Source organism: Sturnira hondurensis, unplaced genomic scaffold (assembly GCF_014824575.4).
Source record: "Sturnira hondurensis isolate 20B ecotype Veracruz unplaced genomic scaffold, ASM1482457v3 Scaffold0014384, whole genome shotgun sequence".
In the NCBI taxonomy this organism is placed as follows: Eukaryota; Metazoa; Chordata; class Mammalia; order Chiroptera; family Phyllostomidae; genus Sturnira; species Sturnira hondurensis.
The window spans coordinates 2105336-2123678 of record NW_028087015.1 but is presented as its reverse complement, the minus strand read 5'-3'; the positions used below and the strand labels follow the sequence as shown (position 1 = coordinate 2123678).

The 18343-nt window shown below is 43.3% G+C and overlaps 1 protein-coding gene across 3 annotated transcripts in view; it reads left to right on the top strand.

Annotated features, from left to right (window-relative positions):
- The window catches only part of MAST4 (microtubule associated serine/threonine kinase family member 4), a 539757-nt gene that overhangs the window by 134002 nt on the left and 387412 nt on the right, over positions 1–18343 (top strand). For all 3 annotated transcript variants that reach the window (XM_037062829.1, XM_037062830.1, XM_037062828.1), the window contains exon 2: positions 16333–16486. In XM_037062829.1, the coding sequence (XP_036918724.1) occupies positions 16333–16486 (154 nt within the window). The remainder of the gene's footprint in view (positions 1–16332; positions 16487–18343) is intronic.

The window sequence follows — 18343 nt, the reverse complement described above, 5'->3', positions numbered from 1 at the left end:
CTTTTCTTGCACGGAGTGGTTTTCACCTTACTTTGGTCTCTTCCCCCCTCCCATGGTGCGTCTCTTCACTCCCTGAGGATACTTGTCCTCTAACCACACCCTCAAGTGTACGTAGACCTTTGTTTTTATGCTGCCCATACTAAATGTTGACTATATCAGGACTTTTCCTAAATTTTGAGAGGCACAGATAAGAAATTAGGATTCTCAGGGGCCAGCAACCGTATTAACCAAGACTGGGATTATATTTTCTCCTGTAAACTCTAAAACAGGGCAATTGGCAAAGCACTTTTATATTTTTTCCCCCATGGAGCAGAGGAAGTTATTCTCCATCACTCTTCCCATTTTTCCACTCCCCTTTTTGTAGGTAGCATTCATTGGCGTGTGCTTCTCCCTGCCTGGCACCTGTGGTGTTAGAATGTTGTCGTAAATGATTTTCAGGTTACTAAATATTATTGTATATCGAGGGCTGCACTGGGGGAATTAATCCATATACCTGTTTGGGGAATGCTTGGGAAATTGTGGTGGCAGACCACCAAGAGTCAAACTGCCTGAGGCCTCCCAGGCCTCCGGGAAGAACTGACTGTATACAGGTAGATGGCTGCTTTAGGACTAACCGTTACGTGCAGGGCACTGTCTGAACACTTGTGAGCAAAGTATGAAAGGCTGATACAAACTCTTTCAATAGAGAGGAGAATGAGTGAGGGCACCAGAGACTGTGTAGTGTAGTCTGAGGTCAGAAAGGGTGGAAAGTTGCTGTGTCTCAGAATGCTGGACGAAGACTGGTCCTGGGGAGCTCGGGGTAGTAGCACATGCTTTCTCTTAAATTTGTGTTATGGTACATCAACTGTGGAGAGTCCACATGGAAAATGTCATATTTTTCTCCTTCAGTGTTCTCACTGAGTATCAGCTTTGATAAATAGAGTATGCAGAGTGTTTATATTGGGGCCTGGCACACAGAAGACCTTCTGTAAATATTAGTCCCCTTTCTCCTTCTTTTGCAAGCTATTTTCCTTCATCAGTGAGCCTTCCATGGCTCAGTGATTTGTTTTGGAGGTAATCTTAGGAGGTTTATGCAGTGTTAGGGATGAAGTAGAAGAATGCAGTGAGAACAGAGTCCAGACAGATTATGAAGCAGGAAGCAGGCTCTGGGAAGCCTGTTCCATGCCTCCTGGTGACCCGCACCTTGGACCAGGTAGAACAGTAGCGAGGCTGCTGCAGTGTAGCAGGTGACAGTGCTGGTGCTGCCAGCTCGGAAGATGGGATGGGAGCAGCATAGGAGGAGCCTGGCTCTCACAGCTGGCAGTGGTCCCCAGTCTTCGTTGCTCACAAGCTCTGATACCTTGGGCAAGTCACTGAAGCTCCCTAAGCCTCAGTTTCCTCACATGCAAAAAGGGAATAAAAACAATATCATGTCAGAAGATTGTTTGAAAGAGTAAATGAGATAAACACTTAGGGTGGTGCCCGCACGTAGCGAGCTCTGTGCCTAGCTGCGGGAGGGACTGGTGGAATGACACCCTGGGGAAAGGAGGCATTGTCCAGCCACCATGCTTGCTTTTCCTGGAAGCCTTTTCCCCCTGTACCGCTCTCTCCCTCTCTTCAGGTCTCTGCTCAATTGGTCCCCTTTCAGAGAGGTGATCTCTGACCACCCATGTAATAGAGTGGTCTTCATTCTCTGTCTTATATCCTACAGCTGCTGCTTTGCAGCATTTATTGCCACTGAAGGAAGGGATTGTGCTTGACCACTGCTGTCTTCATAGTGCTTGGCACATAGTAGATGCTCAGTGAATTTATCAAAGACATCAGGTGTTGGCAAACTTGTTCAGGAAAGGGCCAGATAGTGCATATATTAGCCTTGTGGGCCGTATGCTCTCTGTGAGAAGTGCCGAGCTGTGCAGCCAGAACAACTGTGTAGGCAGAATGTGGGAAGTACATAAACGGATGAGCCATGGCTGTGGTCCAGTAAAATTTTATTTGGCACAAGGGCTGTAGTTTGTCGATCTCAGGAATATCAATACATGGTGAAGGTCAGGAATGGCCCTTTAGAGGCCGTGGTCATCTGAGCTTGGTGGGAATGGGGCCTCTGAGCAATAGATGCAGTGACAACTACTGGAGGAATATGCAGAACAGAGGACAAAGAAAATCTATAGCCCTGATGGGAAGGCATCTGGCTTCTGGTGAACATGGTGGTACAGTCGGTGTGTGTGTGGGAGTCATGTGCCTCACCAGGCAGACCAGTCCAGTGGGCATGGCCTTGAAAATGAAAGTTATGCTTTCATGTTGTGAACTGCTTTTTGTTAATCTTTAAATGAACACTTACATTTCAGCAGAATTCATTGTTTAAAATAACCCCATATGGAGACCAAATCTCCGTATGGAGTTATCTACCTGGGAGTTTGGGCTTTTATATATGAGAGCCCTAGCTTTATTGAAAGCAAGACTGTTGATGTACCTGCATCAGGCTCTGTTCTCCAGCAGATTTCAAGCTTGAACTTGAATCTTTTCCTGACTTAGTGTGTCTCTTGATTGCAGCCTTTAGAGTCGGTGTTTTCGACACAGCCCCTTCCACCAGTAAGTCTCGGGCAAGAATGGGAAAATGAAGGCCTCGGGCGTGGGAGCCAGAAGTGGGTCAGATGCTGACTGTAATTTTGCTTTCTGGGTTCATCTGCCCACGTCTCTTTCAGATGTCTGGGAACATCTTGATTTGTCCTTCAGTCCTATAACGTAGAGAAAGCTTTTCTTCCTGCCAAACAAGGGCGTCAGAGCAGAGGGTTCTTATTTGGAGCCACGTCTTTTCATGAGGAGTAGGTAATAAAATGGAAGGAGCCCTGACTGGTATGGCTCAGTTGGTTGGGCATCCTCCCGCAAAGCCAAAGGTCACAGGTTCGATTCCCAGTAGGCCACATGCCTGGGTTGCAGGCCTGTCCCTGGTTGGGGGCATGCAAGAGGCAATCGGTCAATGTGTCTCTCACACATCGATGTTTCTCTCCCTCTCTTTATTTCTTCCTTCCCCTCTCCCTAAAAATACATAAATAAAATCTTTTTAAAAGTGAGGAGGTTCTTGTAATGGTTGGTCAGCCAATCATTACAGTATAATCATTAGATGACAGTGTAATCAATGATCAGAGTGATTAAGTTACTCGTGTGATCTTGACCTAAGTGAGGAGTAGGATATGAAGAAAAATTAAGATGGTTCATTTTTCTGCGGAATCGACCAAGCTATTTATAGCTCTCCTTTCTCATTTTTCTTCTGTCTCCCTCATTGCATTTTCCACCTCGTTCCTGCTTCCTCTTATAAGTGTTTCTGTGTCATTTTCTCCTTCCCATGTTTCTATAGTTCATGTTCTCCTGGGGGCGTGGCAGGTTAGACTTGGCCAGACTGTAGGGGACTAAACCCAGTGGTTGACAATGACTTCAGACAAACGAAAGCTGAGATATTAGCACTGTTACCTGCAAGGGTGTCCAACCTGTGGCCCATGGGCTGCATGAGCCTCAGGATGGCCATGAATGTAGCCCAACACAAAATCATAAATTTCCTTAAAACATTATGAGGTTTTTTTGTGATTATGTGTTGGAGTGTATATACTGTGTGGTCTAAGAAAACTCGCCTTGTAGTGTGGCCCAGAGATGCCCAAAGGTTGCACACCCGGCAGCCCTAGGCCAGGGCATGACTGCTGGCGAAGGCAGGGCAGCGGTGTGGCAGTTACTGGACAGGCAGGTAGCACAGAAGCCCAGCGCCATGTTGGGATCTGGTCCTCACTAGGGCGAGTTTCAGAGGCAGAATCAGAGCAAGACCCTGGGCTTCAGGCAGACCCCAGACCTCCAGTTGTGGGGCTACAGATCAGGGTGATTAGCAATCAGGACGCAGAGGTCATGGCCCAGGGAAGTGAGGGACACGATGGTGGGAGCCTGGTCAGGTAGAAATCCAGGAGGGAGATAGCTTTAGGGCTGAGCCAGGGAGCTACTAACTTACAGACTTGGAATTTATGTATTTTGTGGAATATATTTATTTATAATTATTTGAGAACACACTTACGGTTTATGTACCATGTGTTGTTCTTGCTGAGGGAGAAGATGGGTCTTAGGCTCTATGGCGGAACACAGCCCGGCACAGGGAGGTGAGAGCACACGGGACAGGGGCCAGGCAGGGCCTCACTTCCTTGCCCACTCTTGTCCCATCACTCTCACCTCTTCTTCCCCTCCCCTCTCTCCCTCAGTTCCTCCCATTCTCTTTCTTCTCCACCCCCTTCACATTCTCTGGTTATTTTTTCCCTCTTTAAGAAGTTGAGCTGATAAAAATAGCCCGCATGTGCCTGCACTCCAGCCCGCCCCCACCCCCATCTCCAGAGCCCTCCTTCAATTCTCTTACTGTTTGCCAGTTTCTCAGTGATTGTTTTTCCCGTTCTTCTAAATTATTTTAGTTTTAACCAGGTGAGGCCCTTAAGCTGCCGAGAATTCGTGACTCATGGTTCTTAGGAATGCTTTTCTTAAGATCATTTATTTTGCCTCCTGGGTCAGAGTTCACTTTGTTCCTGCTACCCACGGGAACCTTGCTCAAACAGTTCATTTTTCCTCTTAATGTAAAATCATGAAATGAATATTCATTTATATGTTTGTCCAGTTAAAGAGGTTAAACAGTATTTTACAAGCAGAGTGCATTTTGAGGTTTTTCCCAGAACCTTGTTACGAAGTGTATTTTTAGCTTCCATGGATGTTATTGAAAAGAGTTTCCAGCCCTTGAATATTTTTTTCATAGTTCTGATAGAACGAATTAGGCTAAGGAAGGGTAGGGAAGGGGAAGAGAATAAACATTTGAGCGTCTTCTCTTGCTAGGAGCTTTCTGTTGATCATTTAACTTAACCCACAAGAATCCTGTGAGGAGAGTATAATTGTATTTTATGGATAAAAGTATAATTTGTCCCCTTTATATGGCTGATAGGTGGCTGAATTCAATCCCAGCCTCAAACCCTGCCTCGGACCACTGCATTCCCATTCTGTGCTGCCTCTGTTCCTTCAGGACGTGGGATGGGGAGCCCTGAACTTCTCTAGGAGCTCCTGGCCCTGCTGAGAGAGTTGGTGCCCAGAGAGGGATGGACAGTTAGGGTCACTGAGGCCCTGTCATGCTGTGTGGTCCAATGGTGGGACAGAGTCTGCTCTCTCTTACACCTTAAGACAGGGTGGGTGAGTGTGCAAAGCCCCAGAGCAGAAGGAAAATCAGCAAGTATTTACATACCACTCTGTGCCCCTTTCTGGTCTGGCTTCTGGGTTCCTGAGAAGACCATAATCTATGGGAGTAAATGTAAGTCAGCCCCTTGGACACGTCAGGCATTAATGCCAGCATTGCTCAGCTGACCCAGTAAGGAAAAGAAATGAACTAGGTGTTGGACCACCACTCTGCTCGAAGGCACTGTAGTCCCGGAACCTAACTCAGTCCCTGCTTTTGCCAAGTTGTTTCACGGTTGCGATTTTGTGTCTTGTCTCCCAACACTCATGCAGAAGTGCCCTGAGGGTGATGACTGTATCTATTCTGTTCTCTTATCTGCAGCCCTTAACACACTGTCTAGTCCACAGTAGACATCTGGCTAAATTTTTTTCGTGAAACAACTCTGAATTGAAGGCATATATGAATAAGAAATAGAAAAATTTACAAGTCTATTGTAATAGAGCCATGGATATCAGCGGCATTGCAGAGAGCAGAGTGAGTGAGGAAACGGGTGTGATAGGCAGCAGATTGTAGGTCTGGAATTTGGCTCCTCATCTGGATTTATGCACCAGGGGTCTTTGTACATGTGGGCAGTTCATGTGACTAATTTGCTGTTTGGGGGAAGGCCTCAGTCTTTTCTGCCTCTAACATTTTGTGATTCTATAAATTCGATGTAAGGGTTTCAGCTATGGGAGCCCTGGAAACTGCGTAGGCTGTCAGTTAGGATTGAAATGGACCATTTGATTGGTTGACACCAGGGTCTAAGATCCAGTCTTCTCTGCGGCATCTCCCCAGACTGGGATGGAAGAGGGAATTAAGATTAACTTTGTGTGGCTTCATGCACTTTCTGGGAGTCTAGCTCCGGGAGACAGTTTGAAACAGCGGAAGGAACGGATGCTCTGGAGTTAGGAATCTTGGGCTTGATTCCTTCTGCACCTCCTATGGAACTGCTGACTTGCAGGGGTTAATCTTTCTGAATCCGTTTCCTCACTGGTGAAGTGGGAATAACACTACCTAACTGGGGGTACACTCTCTGCCAGAGGGGGATGTGGACACATTTCCCCTCTGACCTTAAGTGGAAGGACGATGACTGATGAGGATTCTCTTCCCAGTTTGTTAATCACGGTCAGAATGTTTACGTATGTCACTGATGGGGACATGATGGTCCCAGGGGAATTTGATGATTTCAGATAAGTAAACAACTGCGGGCATAGATTAGATCCCTGAATAAAGGTCAGGGACACATCTGGAATATTAAAGTGATAGGAGCACAGGTGATATGCATGCAAAGTCAAATCTGTAGAGTTTCTGAGCTTCCCCAGTGTCATTGTTTCTAAACAGAACTTCGAGAAGCGCTATGTTTTTAAAAAATGTAATAGAATGTTTTAAAATCTGTGATAAAATATTAGCTTTGTTTTTTCATATCTGTAGACTATTGAACTTATCACTTAATGTAAACATCACAGTAACAATTAAATGCCTGCTGTGCGGTGCTTTGTCCTTGGAACTGTGATGGTACAGTGTGTGTGTGTGTGTGTGTGTGTGTGTAGATGTTCGTAAGTAAAGGAATTGACTTTCTTGCAGTTGGGTTGACAGACAAAAGTGAGATAGTGTTATCAAAGTGCTAATTTACATATTTCTCAGGGAAGGGAAGAAAGAAAATCAATTCTCTTAAGAAATGGAACTAGCAATGCAGCTCTGTTTAGGTGGATGCCATTGTAGTTGATCTAATAATTGTATATCAGGATGTTGTTAAACATTTTTATATTGCTAATTGAAGTCTGTGATTCAAAGAATTAATTATAAAACTGAAGATGGAATGTGAATTGGTATCTATTATATATAGTCTAAATATATTCTGTTGATGTATTATTTTTGAAATCATGGATTCGTTGAGAGAGTGAATTGGGATAAACTGTTAATAGGTTGAGTAAATTCTGTGGCTCAAAAGATTATTTGCTTAATGAATCTTGTTGACATGAATTTTTTTGCTAAGATTCTATCTGTGCTCTTCCTCTGTCCCCCTTCTTGTTCTCAAAGGGTTTTAGGATAACCTACAATAACAGACAACTCAGGAAGATGAATAACCTAAAAATAGGTGAAGATAAACAAAATAAAAGTAAGTGTAGAGCTGAGTGTAGAGCAGCTTCTTGACAGGGGCACCGACGACATTTTGTAACAGGTGACTGTTGACGGGGCTGTCCTGTGCATTGCACATTGCTTAGGGGCATCTGAGGTCTCTGGCCAGTAGATACGAGCAGTAGTCCCTGTCACTGCTATGTTGTGACAACTGAAGATGGTCTCAGACATTGCTAGATATCCTCTCGGTGATGAAATTACCACCAGTTGTACAGAGAGTGTCTTAGTCTGAGCTACGATAGCAGACTACCGCAGACTGGGTAGCTTATAAGCAACAGATGTTTATTATTCACAGTCCTGGAGGCTGGATGTCCATGATCAAGACACTGGAAAATCCAATATCTGGTGAGGGCTCACTTCTTGGCTCATGGATAGCCATCTTCTACCTGTGTCCTCATGTGGCAGGTGGTGGAAGGCACAGGGAGCTCTCTGGGGTCTCTTTTATAAGGGCACTAATCCCCTTCGTGTGGGCTCCACCCTGGTGAACTAATCACCTCCCAAAGGCCCTATCTCCAAATACCATCACTTTTAGGGTTAAGGTTCAGCACATGAATTTGGGGTGGGGACATAAGCATTCAGTTTATAGCAGAGCCTAAGGTGACACCAGAGTGAGGCTGGTGGAGCAGCCAGATCCATGATGGAGACTGGACACGCCACTGGTGCTGGTGATGGACCGACTGCACGTATTGCCCCGTGATTGCTAGTGGCCGCACTGGAGAAACCTGGTTTGTTTTGTGGTGTTTGGGGTTCGCAGGATGAAATGTATTGTAACTCAGCGGAAGCACGTCTATTTCTAATGCGGACAACTGACGCCATTTTCTCCAGATTTTTGTCTGCCTGAGAATGAAGCTCCTGATGGGCAGGGATTTTTGTCTATTTTGTCCATTTATGTGCCCAGAGGAATACCTGACAGTTGCTTAGTAAATATTTTTATAAAGAGATGAATCTTGTCAAGGAAGATACTGTTTAATACAGGTCCTTCCTTATATGTATATAGACCGAGTGTAGGTTTTCTAGGGCTATTTCTTAGAGTATGATTAAATGGAAGCATGCATTCTGGGTGGCATGATCTAAAATGAATGTCGGCAAAATCAGTTAAATGGGCCCCAGGACAGTGTGGTGCAGGATTGTAGCTCTCCCAGTGTCTGACTCAATCAATAGTTAGGTTTTAGGGTGCTGGGGGAAGGGAAGTTGCATGTTCTTTGGGTAGTGGTGAGCTTGTTAACTATCAATTAAGGCTGAGGAGGGGAGACTTGAGCTGAGAGCTACCACCAACATTACTAGTTGCTGAGTGCTTGCACGTGCCCCTTCTGTGCATCGTCCCTCTGCATCCTCACCTCCGCTGAGGTCTGCACGCCAGGGAGGAATTCAGTGACTTGCCCGAGGCACAGCCCTGGGATTCTGTCCTTGCCAACCGCTCTGCTGCTCGGTCTCACACCCACTAATGCCTCCCAGCAATGTCCGATCCAGCCCCAGAGTTCGTGCTCTTGAATGTGGCAGGAGAGTTACAGACAGAAAAAATTTTAAAGCAGTTCAAACCACATTTTCATTGGAGCCCTAAGGGAAAGAACAACAACTCTGTAAAACTGCAATCAGTTTAATTTTCTTGCAAACTATTTATGATAAATTGCACATGCAGAGATGTTTGTGAATGAGGTGACTTCCTCCACAGGGATGTTAATAACTACCACAGCTAACATTTACTGTGCGCTTACTGTATTCTACACACTGTTTTAAGTGCTTTATATACAGGGTCCAGCACAAATAACGCCCCTTTTTATTACAAAATCTTTTATTAAAAAATCATAAGCATGTGATTCTGTAACATAACAGACATCACACTCAAGCACAACATATGACATTTTAGGTGAAATGTTCAAATTAAAACTATACACTATTACAACCATATTATCACCCTACCGACCACACTCCAGCAACCATTACTTCTGCCAGACCCTGTATATAAATAAATTCATCTTTTCAGCAACCTCAGGAGATAGGGAGTGTTATTACTAACATTTTGTGGGTGAGGAAACAGACATGGCAATAGTTATATGTCTTAATTAGGATAGCAAGTTTTGCCATGCCTAACAACTGAGGAGTTAGTATGAATCTGGTAATGATTGTCTTAATTATATAACTCCATCCTATCATATTTTAAAGTATTGTTTATAGGCTTCTGTTTAAAAGTAAACATAATCCAATTTTAAAATAGTCATTTCAGATTGCCAGTTTGACTCCATTTTGGGTGGAGGCAATGGAACAGTTGATTAAGATGACAAGCATTGTCTATGCCATTTGAAAATTATTCTTATATTTTCCTATCTATGGTTTCTTAGGATATTTAGTATCAAGAAACAGAATAACTGAAAACTGTCATCATAACCCTGTGTTACTAGTCAGTCTCTTTCCCCTTCCCTCACTGTGAGCATAACGAGGACCTTACTGGTGAGCCCTCATTGAGTATGCAGATGGCAGTGGTGATCCCTTTGAACTAATGAACTTTGGCCTTAGGGCACTCGCATTCCGAATGGGTCTTTAAAATGCATGTGCCACACGGTGGGAATGAGTGAGGCACTGCAGGAAGGAGAAACAGGGTAGGAGAGGCTTGGATTGATAGACACGAGTGACTAGTTGGGAGATAGTTAAAAGGGCGAATAATTCATTATTTAGGAATCACCTTCAAAGGTTGCAGTGTTCAAAAATTAGCATATTAGTTTGTATATAGAAAAGATTCTTTGAGAAGACATCCTTTGCTATAACTTTAGGGTCTTTTTTATATGTGAAATGTTCAATTTTGTCAAAATGCTATAGATTTCACTTTGGCCTTTTTACCTTAAATAACATTTAATACAATTTTATTCTGAATTTCCCAACAATAAAAACCCTTTATGCTTTATGCTCCTCGTTTATCTATTGTTATATTTTTAACTAAATACCAGAGCTTTGCAATTTATTTTTTTTCTTTCAACAAATATTTACATATTTATAGGATGCCTTTTAATTAGACCAGTGTACAAACGGAGCCGTGGACGAAACAGACTAGCACCTCATTTCATGTAACGTGCATTCTAGCAGGAGAAGAAGGGTAATGAACACATGTGAAAGGTATAACGTATCATGTGCCGGTAGGTGCTTTGAGGAAAAAGGGAGAAGGGGATAAAGCAGTAGGTGTGCTGTTTTGTGTGGGGTGATGAGAGAGGGCCCCTGAAAGAGTCCCATGGGAATGGAGACCTGGAGGGTGGAGGGAGCACAGGAGCTAACTAACATCAGGCAGAGGAAAGGGTCAGTGGAGAGGTCAGATGGGAGGATGCCCGGGCCACCTGGTGATAGACCAAGGTGGACGGAGTGGAGTGGGGCGGGGGGGGGAGTGGGGGTCGGAGAGGTGGGGGTTGAGGACCTTGCAGAACATTGTCAAGACTTTGGGTTTTGCTCTGGGTACAGGGGAAGCCCTGGCGGACTCCTGCAGAGGGTTTGGAACACCTGCCTTGTTTGTCAGAAGGGCACTGGCTGCTGCACTGAGACGGCCCATCCAGTAGCACGGATGTGGAGAGGTCTGCTGGGTGGGATACGAGAAGCCCTGATGGTAGGGGCCAGAGCAGTAGCAACAGAGACGGTGAAGTGATCGGATTCTGGATATATTCCCAAGATGGAGTTAGGGGGTTTGCTGGTTGGATATGGAATAAAAAGAGATGTTTACAAGAACTGTAAGATTTGTGATGTGAGTAGCTAGAATAAAGGAGATGGCATCAGTTAAAATTGTAAAAGCCTGGGACTGGATGGAAAAGGTGACAGGATGGAGTACAGATTGGTAGTCACAAAACAGTTGCAGGGATGGAGAGGGCAGCATGGGGAACCTAGTCAATGACACTGTAGTAGCTGTGTTTGGTGCCAGGGGGTACCGGAAGTACCAGGGGGGAGAAACACTGGGTAAAATATGTGTGTCCAACGACTGTGCTGTGCACCAGAAACTCATACAGAATAATACTGATGGTTAACCGTAACTGAAAAAAATGGAAAAATCTCTTACTGTTCATATCGTTGCCGTTAATATTTAGAAACTATAAATTACAGAACTCGTGTGCTTGGGCATAAAAGTGCCCAGAGATGTGGTTGGAGAAAGTTGTCATTTAAGAAGGCTGCAAAGTTCAATAGTCATTGGAGATCACACTATGACCTTTTAGGAAGAGGTGGATGCTGTTACCGGGGGACGTAACCGCAGACGAAGAAATCAGGGTTCCCTGTTGGAGACGGTGGTGATGGTGATGGTGGGCACACTGAACAAAGCAAGGCCCAGTCTTGTGAATGGTTTACCTTTGCTTTTCATTCATCTTCACGGATGGCAGAAGCCATGGCGGGTCATTGTGGATTCTTCTGTTTTTTTTTTTTTTTCAGCCTGACAATTTGTGAAACAGAAGACAGCGGGAGGGAGATGATAGATGTAGAAAATCTCGATATTGAATTTTGGTGTTTAGCATGTCTACGGGACCGATAATTTTAGAACCCGCCCCCCCCAGGTCTGCATTAGACTTGCAGTAGCTGTGCTCTCAGATGCTTTTGTGTTTCCTGTGACGAACTGCTAGCAATTGTGTATCACTCACGGGTAAGTGGTAGGTTAGGTCCTTATCTGTCTGACCTCTAAATTTAATAATACGCCTCTTCAAATGGTTCTGTGGCTCTTGGAACTGCAGGAAACTCACATAGGGAGTTATGAGAAAACCTCGCCCACCACAAATCAATATCAGCTCTTGGGGAATGAAGCAGGGGCAGATTTCTGGAGAATGTGTTTCACTCCAGGATGCTTTGTGGCACCCAGTGTGCTAGGTGAGTATGTGACCTGGGAGTCAGTCTGGTTGTGTAGGAGTCCACTGTCTCTGCTTAGAGGGGGAAATTAGAAGTGTTTGAAGCAAGAATGACCAGCTCAGGCTTAGATGCCCTTGAACATGAGCAAAATTTTAAAGACAGCCTCTGTCTTTAGTTGAGCTCCTTGTGAACATGAAGACTTTGGGACTTTGGAAAAGGTCAAATAGATTAAACTGAAATCATTTATGGGGCGGTATCGAAAGCAATATGTTTGATGTCTACCCTAAACACTAGGGTATAATGAAACGTTTTTAAAGGGATCATGAGTGTTTGACTCAGGACAAAAAATAAAAAATAAATTTCAGGACTGCAGCAGGCCATTTTGAGAAACTTTGACTAATTGTAGAAGGAACAGTAGAGCCAGCGACGACACAGCCAGTTTGGAAGAGCAATCTATCCCAGAGAGCCGTGGAGCAGGTGTGATTCGATTCCTCGTAATGAAGAAAGGGGGGCCCTGGAACGCCACACTGGGCACACAGGTTTTTCTACATACTGCTGTGTTTGGAGCATTGGCAGCCCCCACCCTTCACTGCCTCGGTTTCTCCAGATTTAAAATAGTACTCCCCTCTTGGAATTGTGATTCTGATGAAAAACTCTGGCTTATTAATAGTTTGTGGCTCTACATGTGTGAGAAAAGGAATTTTCTGTTTTACTGTTACACACTTTGTTCTTGACTTCCTTTGTTTTATAGTTTTATGGTTTTGTTAGAAATATGTAAGGAGGGCTCACAATTTCTAGTTAGGAATTATCTTTTTTTTTCCTCTGATGGTTTTTCCACCTCTGTTAATTCGTGATATAACAATCTTCCCTAGAGTAATTAATTGTAGTTCTGCAAGCTGAAAATTTTAACTTCAGGTGAAAAATAAGTAGCAGAAGTATAGGAACCTTAGACAATAAATATTTGCATCTTGTGCAGCTGCTACTAGTAATTAAGAAAATAACTGAGTGGAATGGACGGACCCTGATACGCCCGGCTGCTCTGAGAGGTTCCTGGTGCTTTCAGAGACTCTAGCAGACAGGGAGCATTTTGTCTATAGCACAGTGCCATCTTGTGGCTGCAAGTTTACTTTTTAATGTAAAGGAGCAAAATTTTAATACTAAATGTGCATGATACAGTTTTATATTTTCCCTAGTTTTTGTTCTTCACCTTGATAGAAGATTTGAGGCACCTTACAAAGAAAGGTACCTAGGATGTAGGATGGGGTAGTTCAAGAGGACATCCTTGTTCTGAGAAGAGGCATGCTGCGGTATTTAGGGGTGAAGACCCATAATGTCTGCATCTGGCTGTGTGTTTGGGACCAGGGCAGGAAAAGAGAATGAGAGAGAGCCAAATTAGCATGGCACAGGTTAGCAATTCACCTTTGGTGGAGGGAACATGGCTGTTCATTATACTACTCTTACAACCTTTCTGTTGTTACAAATTTTCTTCTGAAATTTTTAAAATTAAAAAAAAGCAAAGTGTAAAAAAAAGAAAGAAAGAAAAATGGGGGCAAGGTCATGAAATGGAGCCAGGAAGAAGCCAAAAAGGACCCCCATTGTGTAATGACCCAACCACATTTGGATGGACTGCTGACTGGGCTCTACTCTTTCTAGGGGCTGATATGTCACACTGTCCAGGGTTCCCTTGTGTCAAGATGTTTAAAACCGGAGAGAAATTCCCCTTGGATGCTGTTCACTGGGACTCTCATGTAATGAACAGCAGCCTCAACAAATACCTTCCACAAGTACAGCCTGGAATCTCTGTGCCCTACTGATCTGGCCTGATCCTGCCGTAGCCACACGGCTAGTTCTCTGAAGGACTCTCAGCAAAGCACCGACTGGCAGTGAATTTGAGGTTGTACTTACTGATGAGGGCTTGGAATCCAGCTGTTCCAATTGAGCTTGAGGGAGAGTTGACATCGTGTCATAGCTGATCCAACCAGGTCTGTTCCATCTCAGCTGGCTTGGGAGGAGTTACTCAGGGTCAAGTTTCTTTTGTGCCATGGGTTTGAATGTGCTGTGGTGCACAGACAGACAAGTGGATGACGTTATTCCTGAATTTCTTCCTCCGATAAGTATACTCAGGATAGTATTGATCTAAAAAACCCCAAACAGGTATAACCAGATGACCATCTCTCTATCATGAAAACAGAACAAAACATACAGTCAGACACCCCTAAAAATGCCTGGCCTTGAGCACTGCTACCCAACACTCTTCTGTTTTTAAATTTCTACAAAGTGACCCTTTTCTGTGTCCATTCAACTTCCTATGAATATTGTATTTCTTTTTATTTCTTAATAACTGGACACACACATGCGTACATGTACATGCATGCATATGTATATGCACACACACGTGTATGTGCACATGTGTGTATACACACATATATGCACATGCACAAATATTTCTATCCTTAATAACCACCTAGGCACATACATACACATATACACATGCATGTATACTTACTTGAAGGTGAACATTTTAGAAGGTATAGTCTTATTCAAGTATGAAAGTTTTTTTTAAAAATAAAAGCAGGACAGATCTTGATGTAAGTGTGACACAGGGGATTCTTTTGTAGAAAGTCGTTTCTTGAAGTGACTTTAGTTTCTCTGATTCTTGTGACAGGTTTTCTTTTAAAGGCGATAAAGTGATATAGGGATGTATTGATTTCCACTATGGGCTACAGCACTTAGAAAATTCTTTCCCTCCCCTATGTCTGTCTGTGAGCACCAAAAGCCTATGAATCTTGTGAGCAACTAAAGAAGTGATCTGTTGATTTTCTGTGAAGCAATATTCTTTATTTGGGGGAGAATCAAGGCCCACAGAAAGACATTCACAGGGTTTGGCAGGAGTCATGCCTGCTGGAACGTGGCTGGTTGGGTAATAATATGGGTGTGGTAATTTATAGTTTTTTAAAAAGATTTTATTTATTTACTTTTAGAGGGGAAGGGAAGGAAAGAGGGAGAGAAATATCAATGTATGGTTGCCTCTCGTGTGTCCCCTGCTGGGAACTGGCCTGCAACCCAGGCATGTGTCCTGACTGGGAATGGAACTGTGATCGTGTGGTTCGCAGGCCTGCGCTCAATCCACTGAGCTGCACCAGCCAGAGCAGTAATTTATAGTTTTAATTCGAACATTTCACCTAAGATGTTGTATGGTGTGCTTGAGTGTGATAGTGTTATGTTACAGTATTACATGTTTGTGATTTTGTAATAAAAGATTTTGTAATAAAAAAGGGGTGTTGTTTATGCCGGACCCTGATTTTACATAGTGACTCAGGATACACATGTACATGGAGAACTTAATCAAAACAATGAAACAAAACTTTCCTTTCCTTCGCTGGATTTTGATAATTTCTATTCTGTTGTGTTAAAAATACTGATCACAATCTACTAAAATTGATTTTATGACCCACTAACGCCGCAGTGTTCAGCCGGTGTGCTGTATGCACTGGTATGCTGTAAGAATTTTTAAACCATTCAAAACCTGGCTCTTCAGTTGGGGGCACTGACTTTTCCCTGCCCAGCCCTAGATTGTCAAATAAAACATGACCATAGCCAATACATCCACTGGGGAGGAATCAAAATTATATCTACTTTTTGTCAGATTGGCAAAAAATATAACATATTTCTTGATGTGCCACAGGTTTGTTTTAAAAGATTTTGTTTATTTATTTTTAGAGTGTGGGGAAGGGAGGAAGGAAGAGAGGGAGAGAAACATCCATTAGTTGCCTGTTGCACACTCTCAAACAGGGACCTGGCCCTTAACCCAGGCATGTGCCCTGGCCAGGAATGGAACCAGCAACTTATTAGTTTGTGGGACAACACTCAACCCACTGAGCCATGCCGGTCGTATATTTAGTAATTAGTTTATGTGTGCCACAAGATGAAAAAGGGTGCAAATCACTGCACTAATGCATCACAATCCATAGCTTGCAAAACCCAGCTATTGAGATCTTGCAGCAACCAGACTGTCAGATGGAAGACACCACAGTGAAACCCTGAGTTCCCTCAACCAGCCAGATTAAAAGCCAGGCTGGGGAAGGGATTTGGAGAACCAAAAGGAAGGAGCAAAGTGTGACTGGCTGGTCTTTAGTTTGGGCTGTGTTGAGAGTTCCCTAGCAAGTGACGCCCTGTCCTTCCCTCCGCAGCTTGACCACATACTGTCCCCTCCGCCCATGCCATGTCGGAAATGCAGCAACCCAGACCTGGCTTCTGGCCCTGGAAAGTCACTGAAGTTTAAACGACAGCTGAGTGAGGATGGACGACAGCTGAGGCGGGGGAGCCTGGGCGGTGCTCTGACAGGTGAGTCACGAGTGACGTGTGTGAGGAGGGAATGCCTTCACACACTGGAGGGCCCTGAACAGCATGGAGTTCCACCTGCAGCAGTCAGCCTACTTAAGATCCGCTTCTTTGCAGATCATCTGGTAAAACTAGTCCAATCCAGAGAGCAGTTAAATTGAGGATTTTATTAACAAACTTCCCTGAAATATAATGTACGTACAATAAAATGCACCTGTTTTCAGTGTATGTGTGGATGGGCTTTGGCAAATTTTTATGCCAGTCTACCTACCACCAAAATTGAGACGTAAAATGTTCCCTTGCTCCTTCCTGGTCATTCTCTCCCCTCTCCTTCCAATCCTTGGCCCCAAGCAACCATAGATCTGCTTTTTTTTTCACTATAAATTAGATTTATCTTAAGAATTTTATGTTGTTGGAATCACACAGTACATGCTCTTTTGTACCTAGCTTCATTGGTTCAACATGAGGTTTTTAAGATTCATTCATGTTGTTGCATAAATGAGGTCTGTCCAGAAGGTATCCAGCCGTGTAATATGGAAAACAGAGACATTTACTGAGGAGGATACAAGATAAAACAAACATTCTACATAGGACTTTGATGCCTCAGTCTCCTTCAAAGTGGCGCCTTGGGACCTCACACAGTTCTGCCAGTCACCATCAGCTGCCCTGTCATATTTTCCTGAATCTCAGTGATGGTCTGAAATCTCCTCCATTCCAAAGGTGATTTTAATTTTGGGAAAATCCATAAGTCACAGATGACAAATTCTGGGCTGTCGCGGGGCTGAGTCACCTAGGTGATTTGGTGTTTCGCCAAAAAACTCTGCACGAGATGTGATACATGAGTGGGTTTGTTGTTAGGAAGCTGCCAATCACCAGTTGCCTGTAACTGCAGCCTTCTGACTCATCTGAATGGTTTCTGCAGAGGAATGTTAAGCTTAATGCAAAATGTGATGCAGATTCATTGCTCTGAACTCACTCAGTCATTTTAAATGTGACAGATGCACAGTACACATGCTTGCTTAATGGCATGTACTGCCCCCACTGACTAGTACAGTGAGGTCGTCATTGTTCACGTATGTGTGTTCCAGTTCACTCCCCTTGGCTGCCAGGTTACATCAATGTCACACAAACCATTCTCATTATATTAACAATGGCTGGACTTTTTCTGTACTGACCTCGTGTATCAGTAGTATACATTGAACTGTAAAATGAACTGCCAAACTGTTTCCAGAATTGTGACATTTTATGTATCTGCCAACAATAGGTGAGTATCTAATTCCTCTGCATCCTTGCCTTACCTGTTGTATTTCCAGTCTTTTTTAATTTTACCCATTTTGGATAAAATGGATAGTCATATCACATTATGGTTTAAATTTATATTTTCTTGATGTCTAAATGTTGTCAAACATCTTTTCATGTGCTTATTGGGTCATGTATCTTCTTTTCTGACATGTCTGTTCAAATCTTTCATTTTTTAATTATCTTAAAATTAATTAAAAAAAATTCAAATCCAGAAAACCCACAGATCACTTATACTGACTTGAAAGATAGCCAAATTAAGCTATCCTGGGTTTTTTAATAAATAATTCATCATGTAAACTTGATGTTATTAAATTTAACTTTAAATCACTAAAGATTAGATTTGTTATTCATTTTGAATGCTTTTACCTTTAAATAGTGTTGAAGTAACTTTATTGTTTTTTATACTCCTAAATAAGGTTTTCTCTATATAGCATAATCTTGCCTGTCAGTTCATAAATGGTCTAGAAAATAAGTTCTTATTCACTGTGGGGAGCCTTGCCCACAGAGTCCCCTATCTGCCGTGGATGAGAATAAGTCTACCAAGACATGATCTACTTA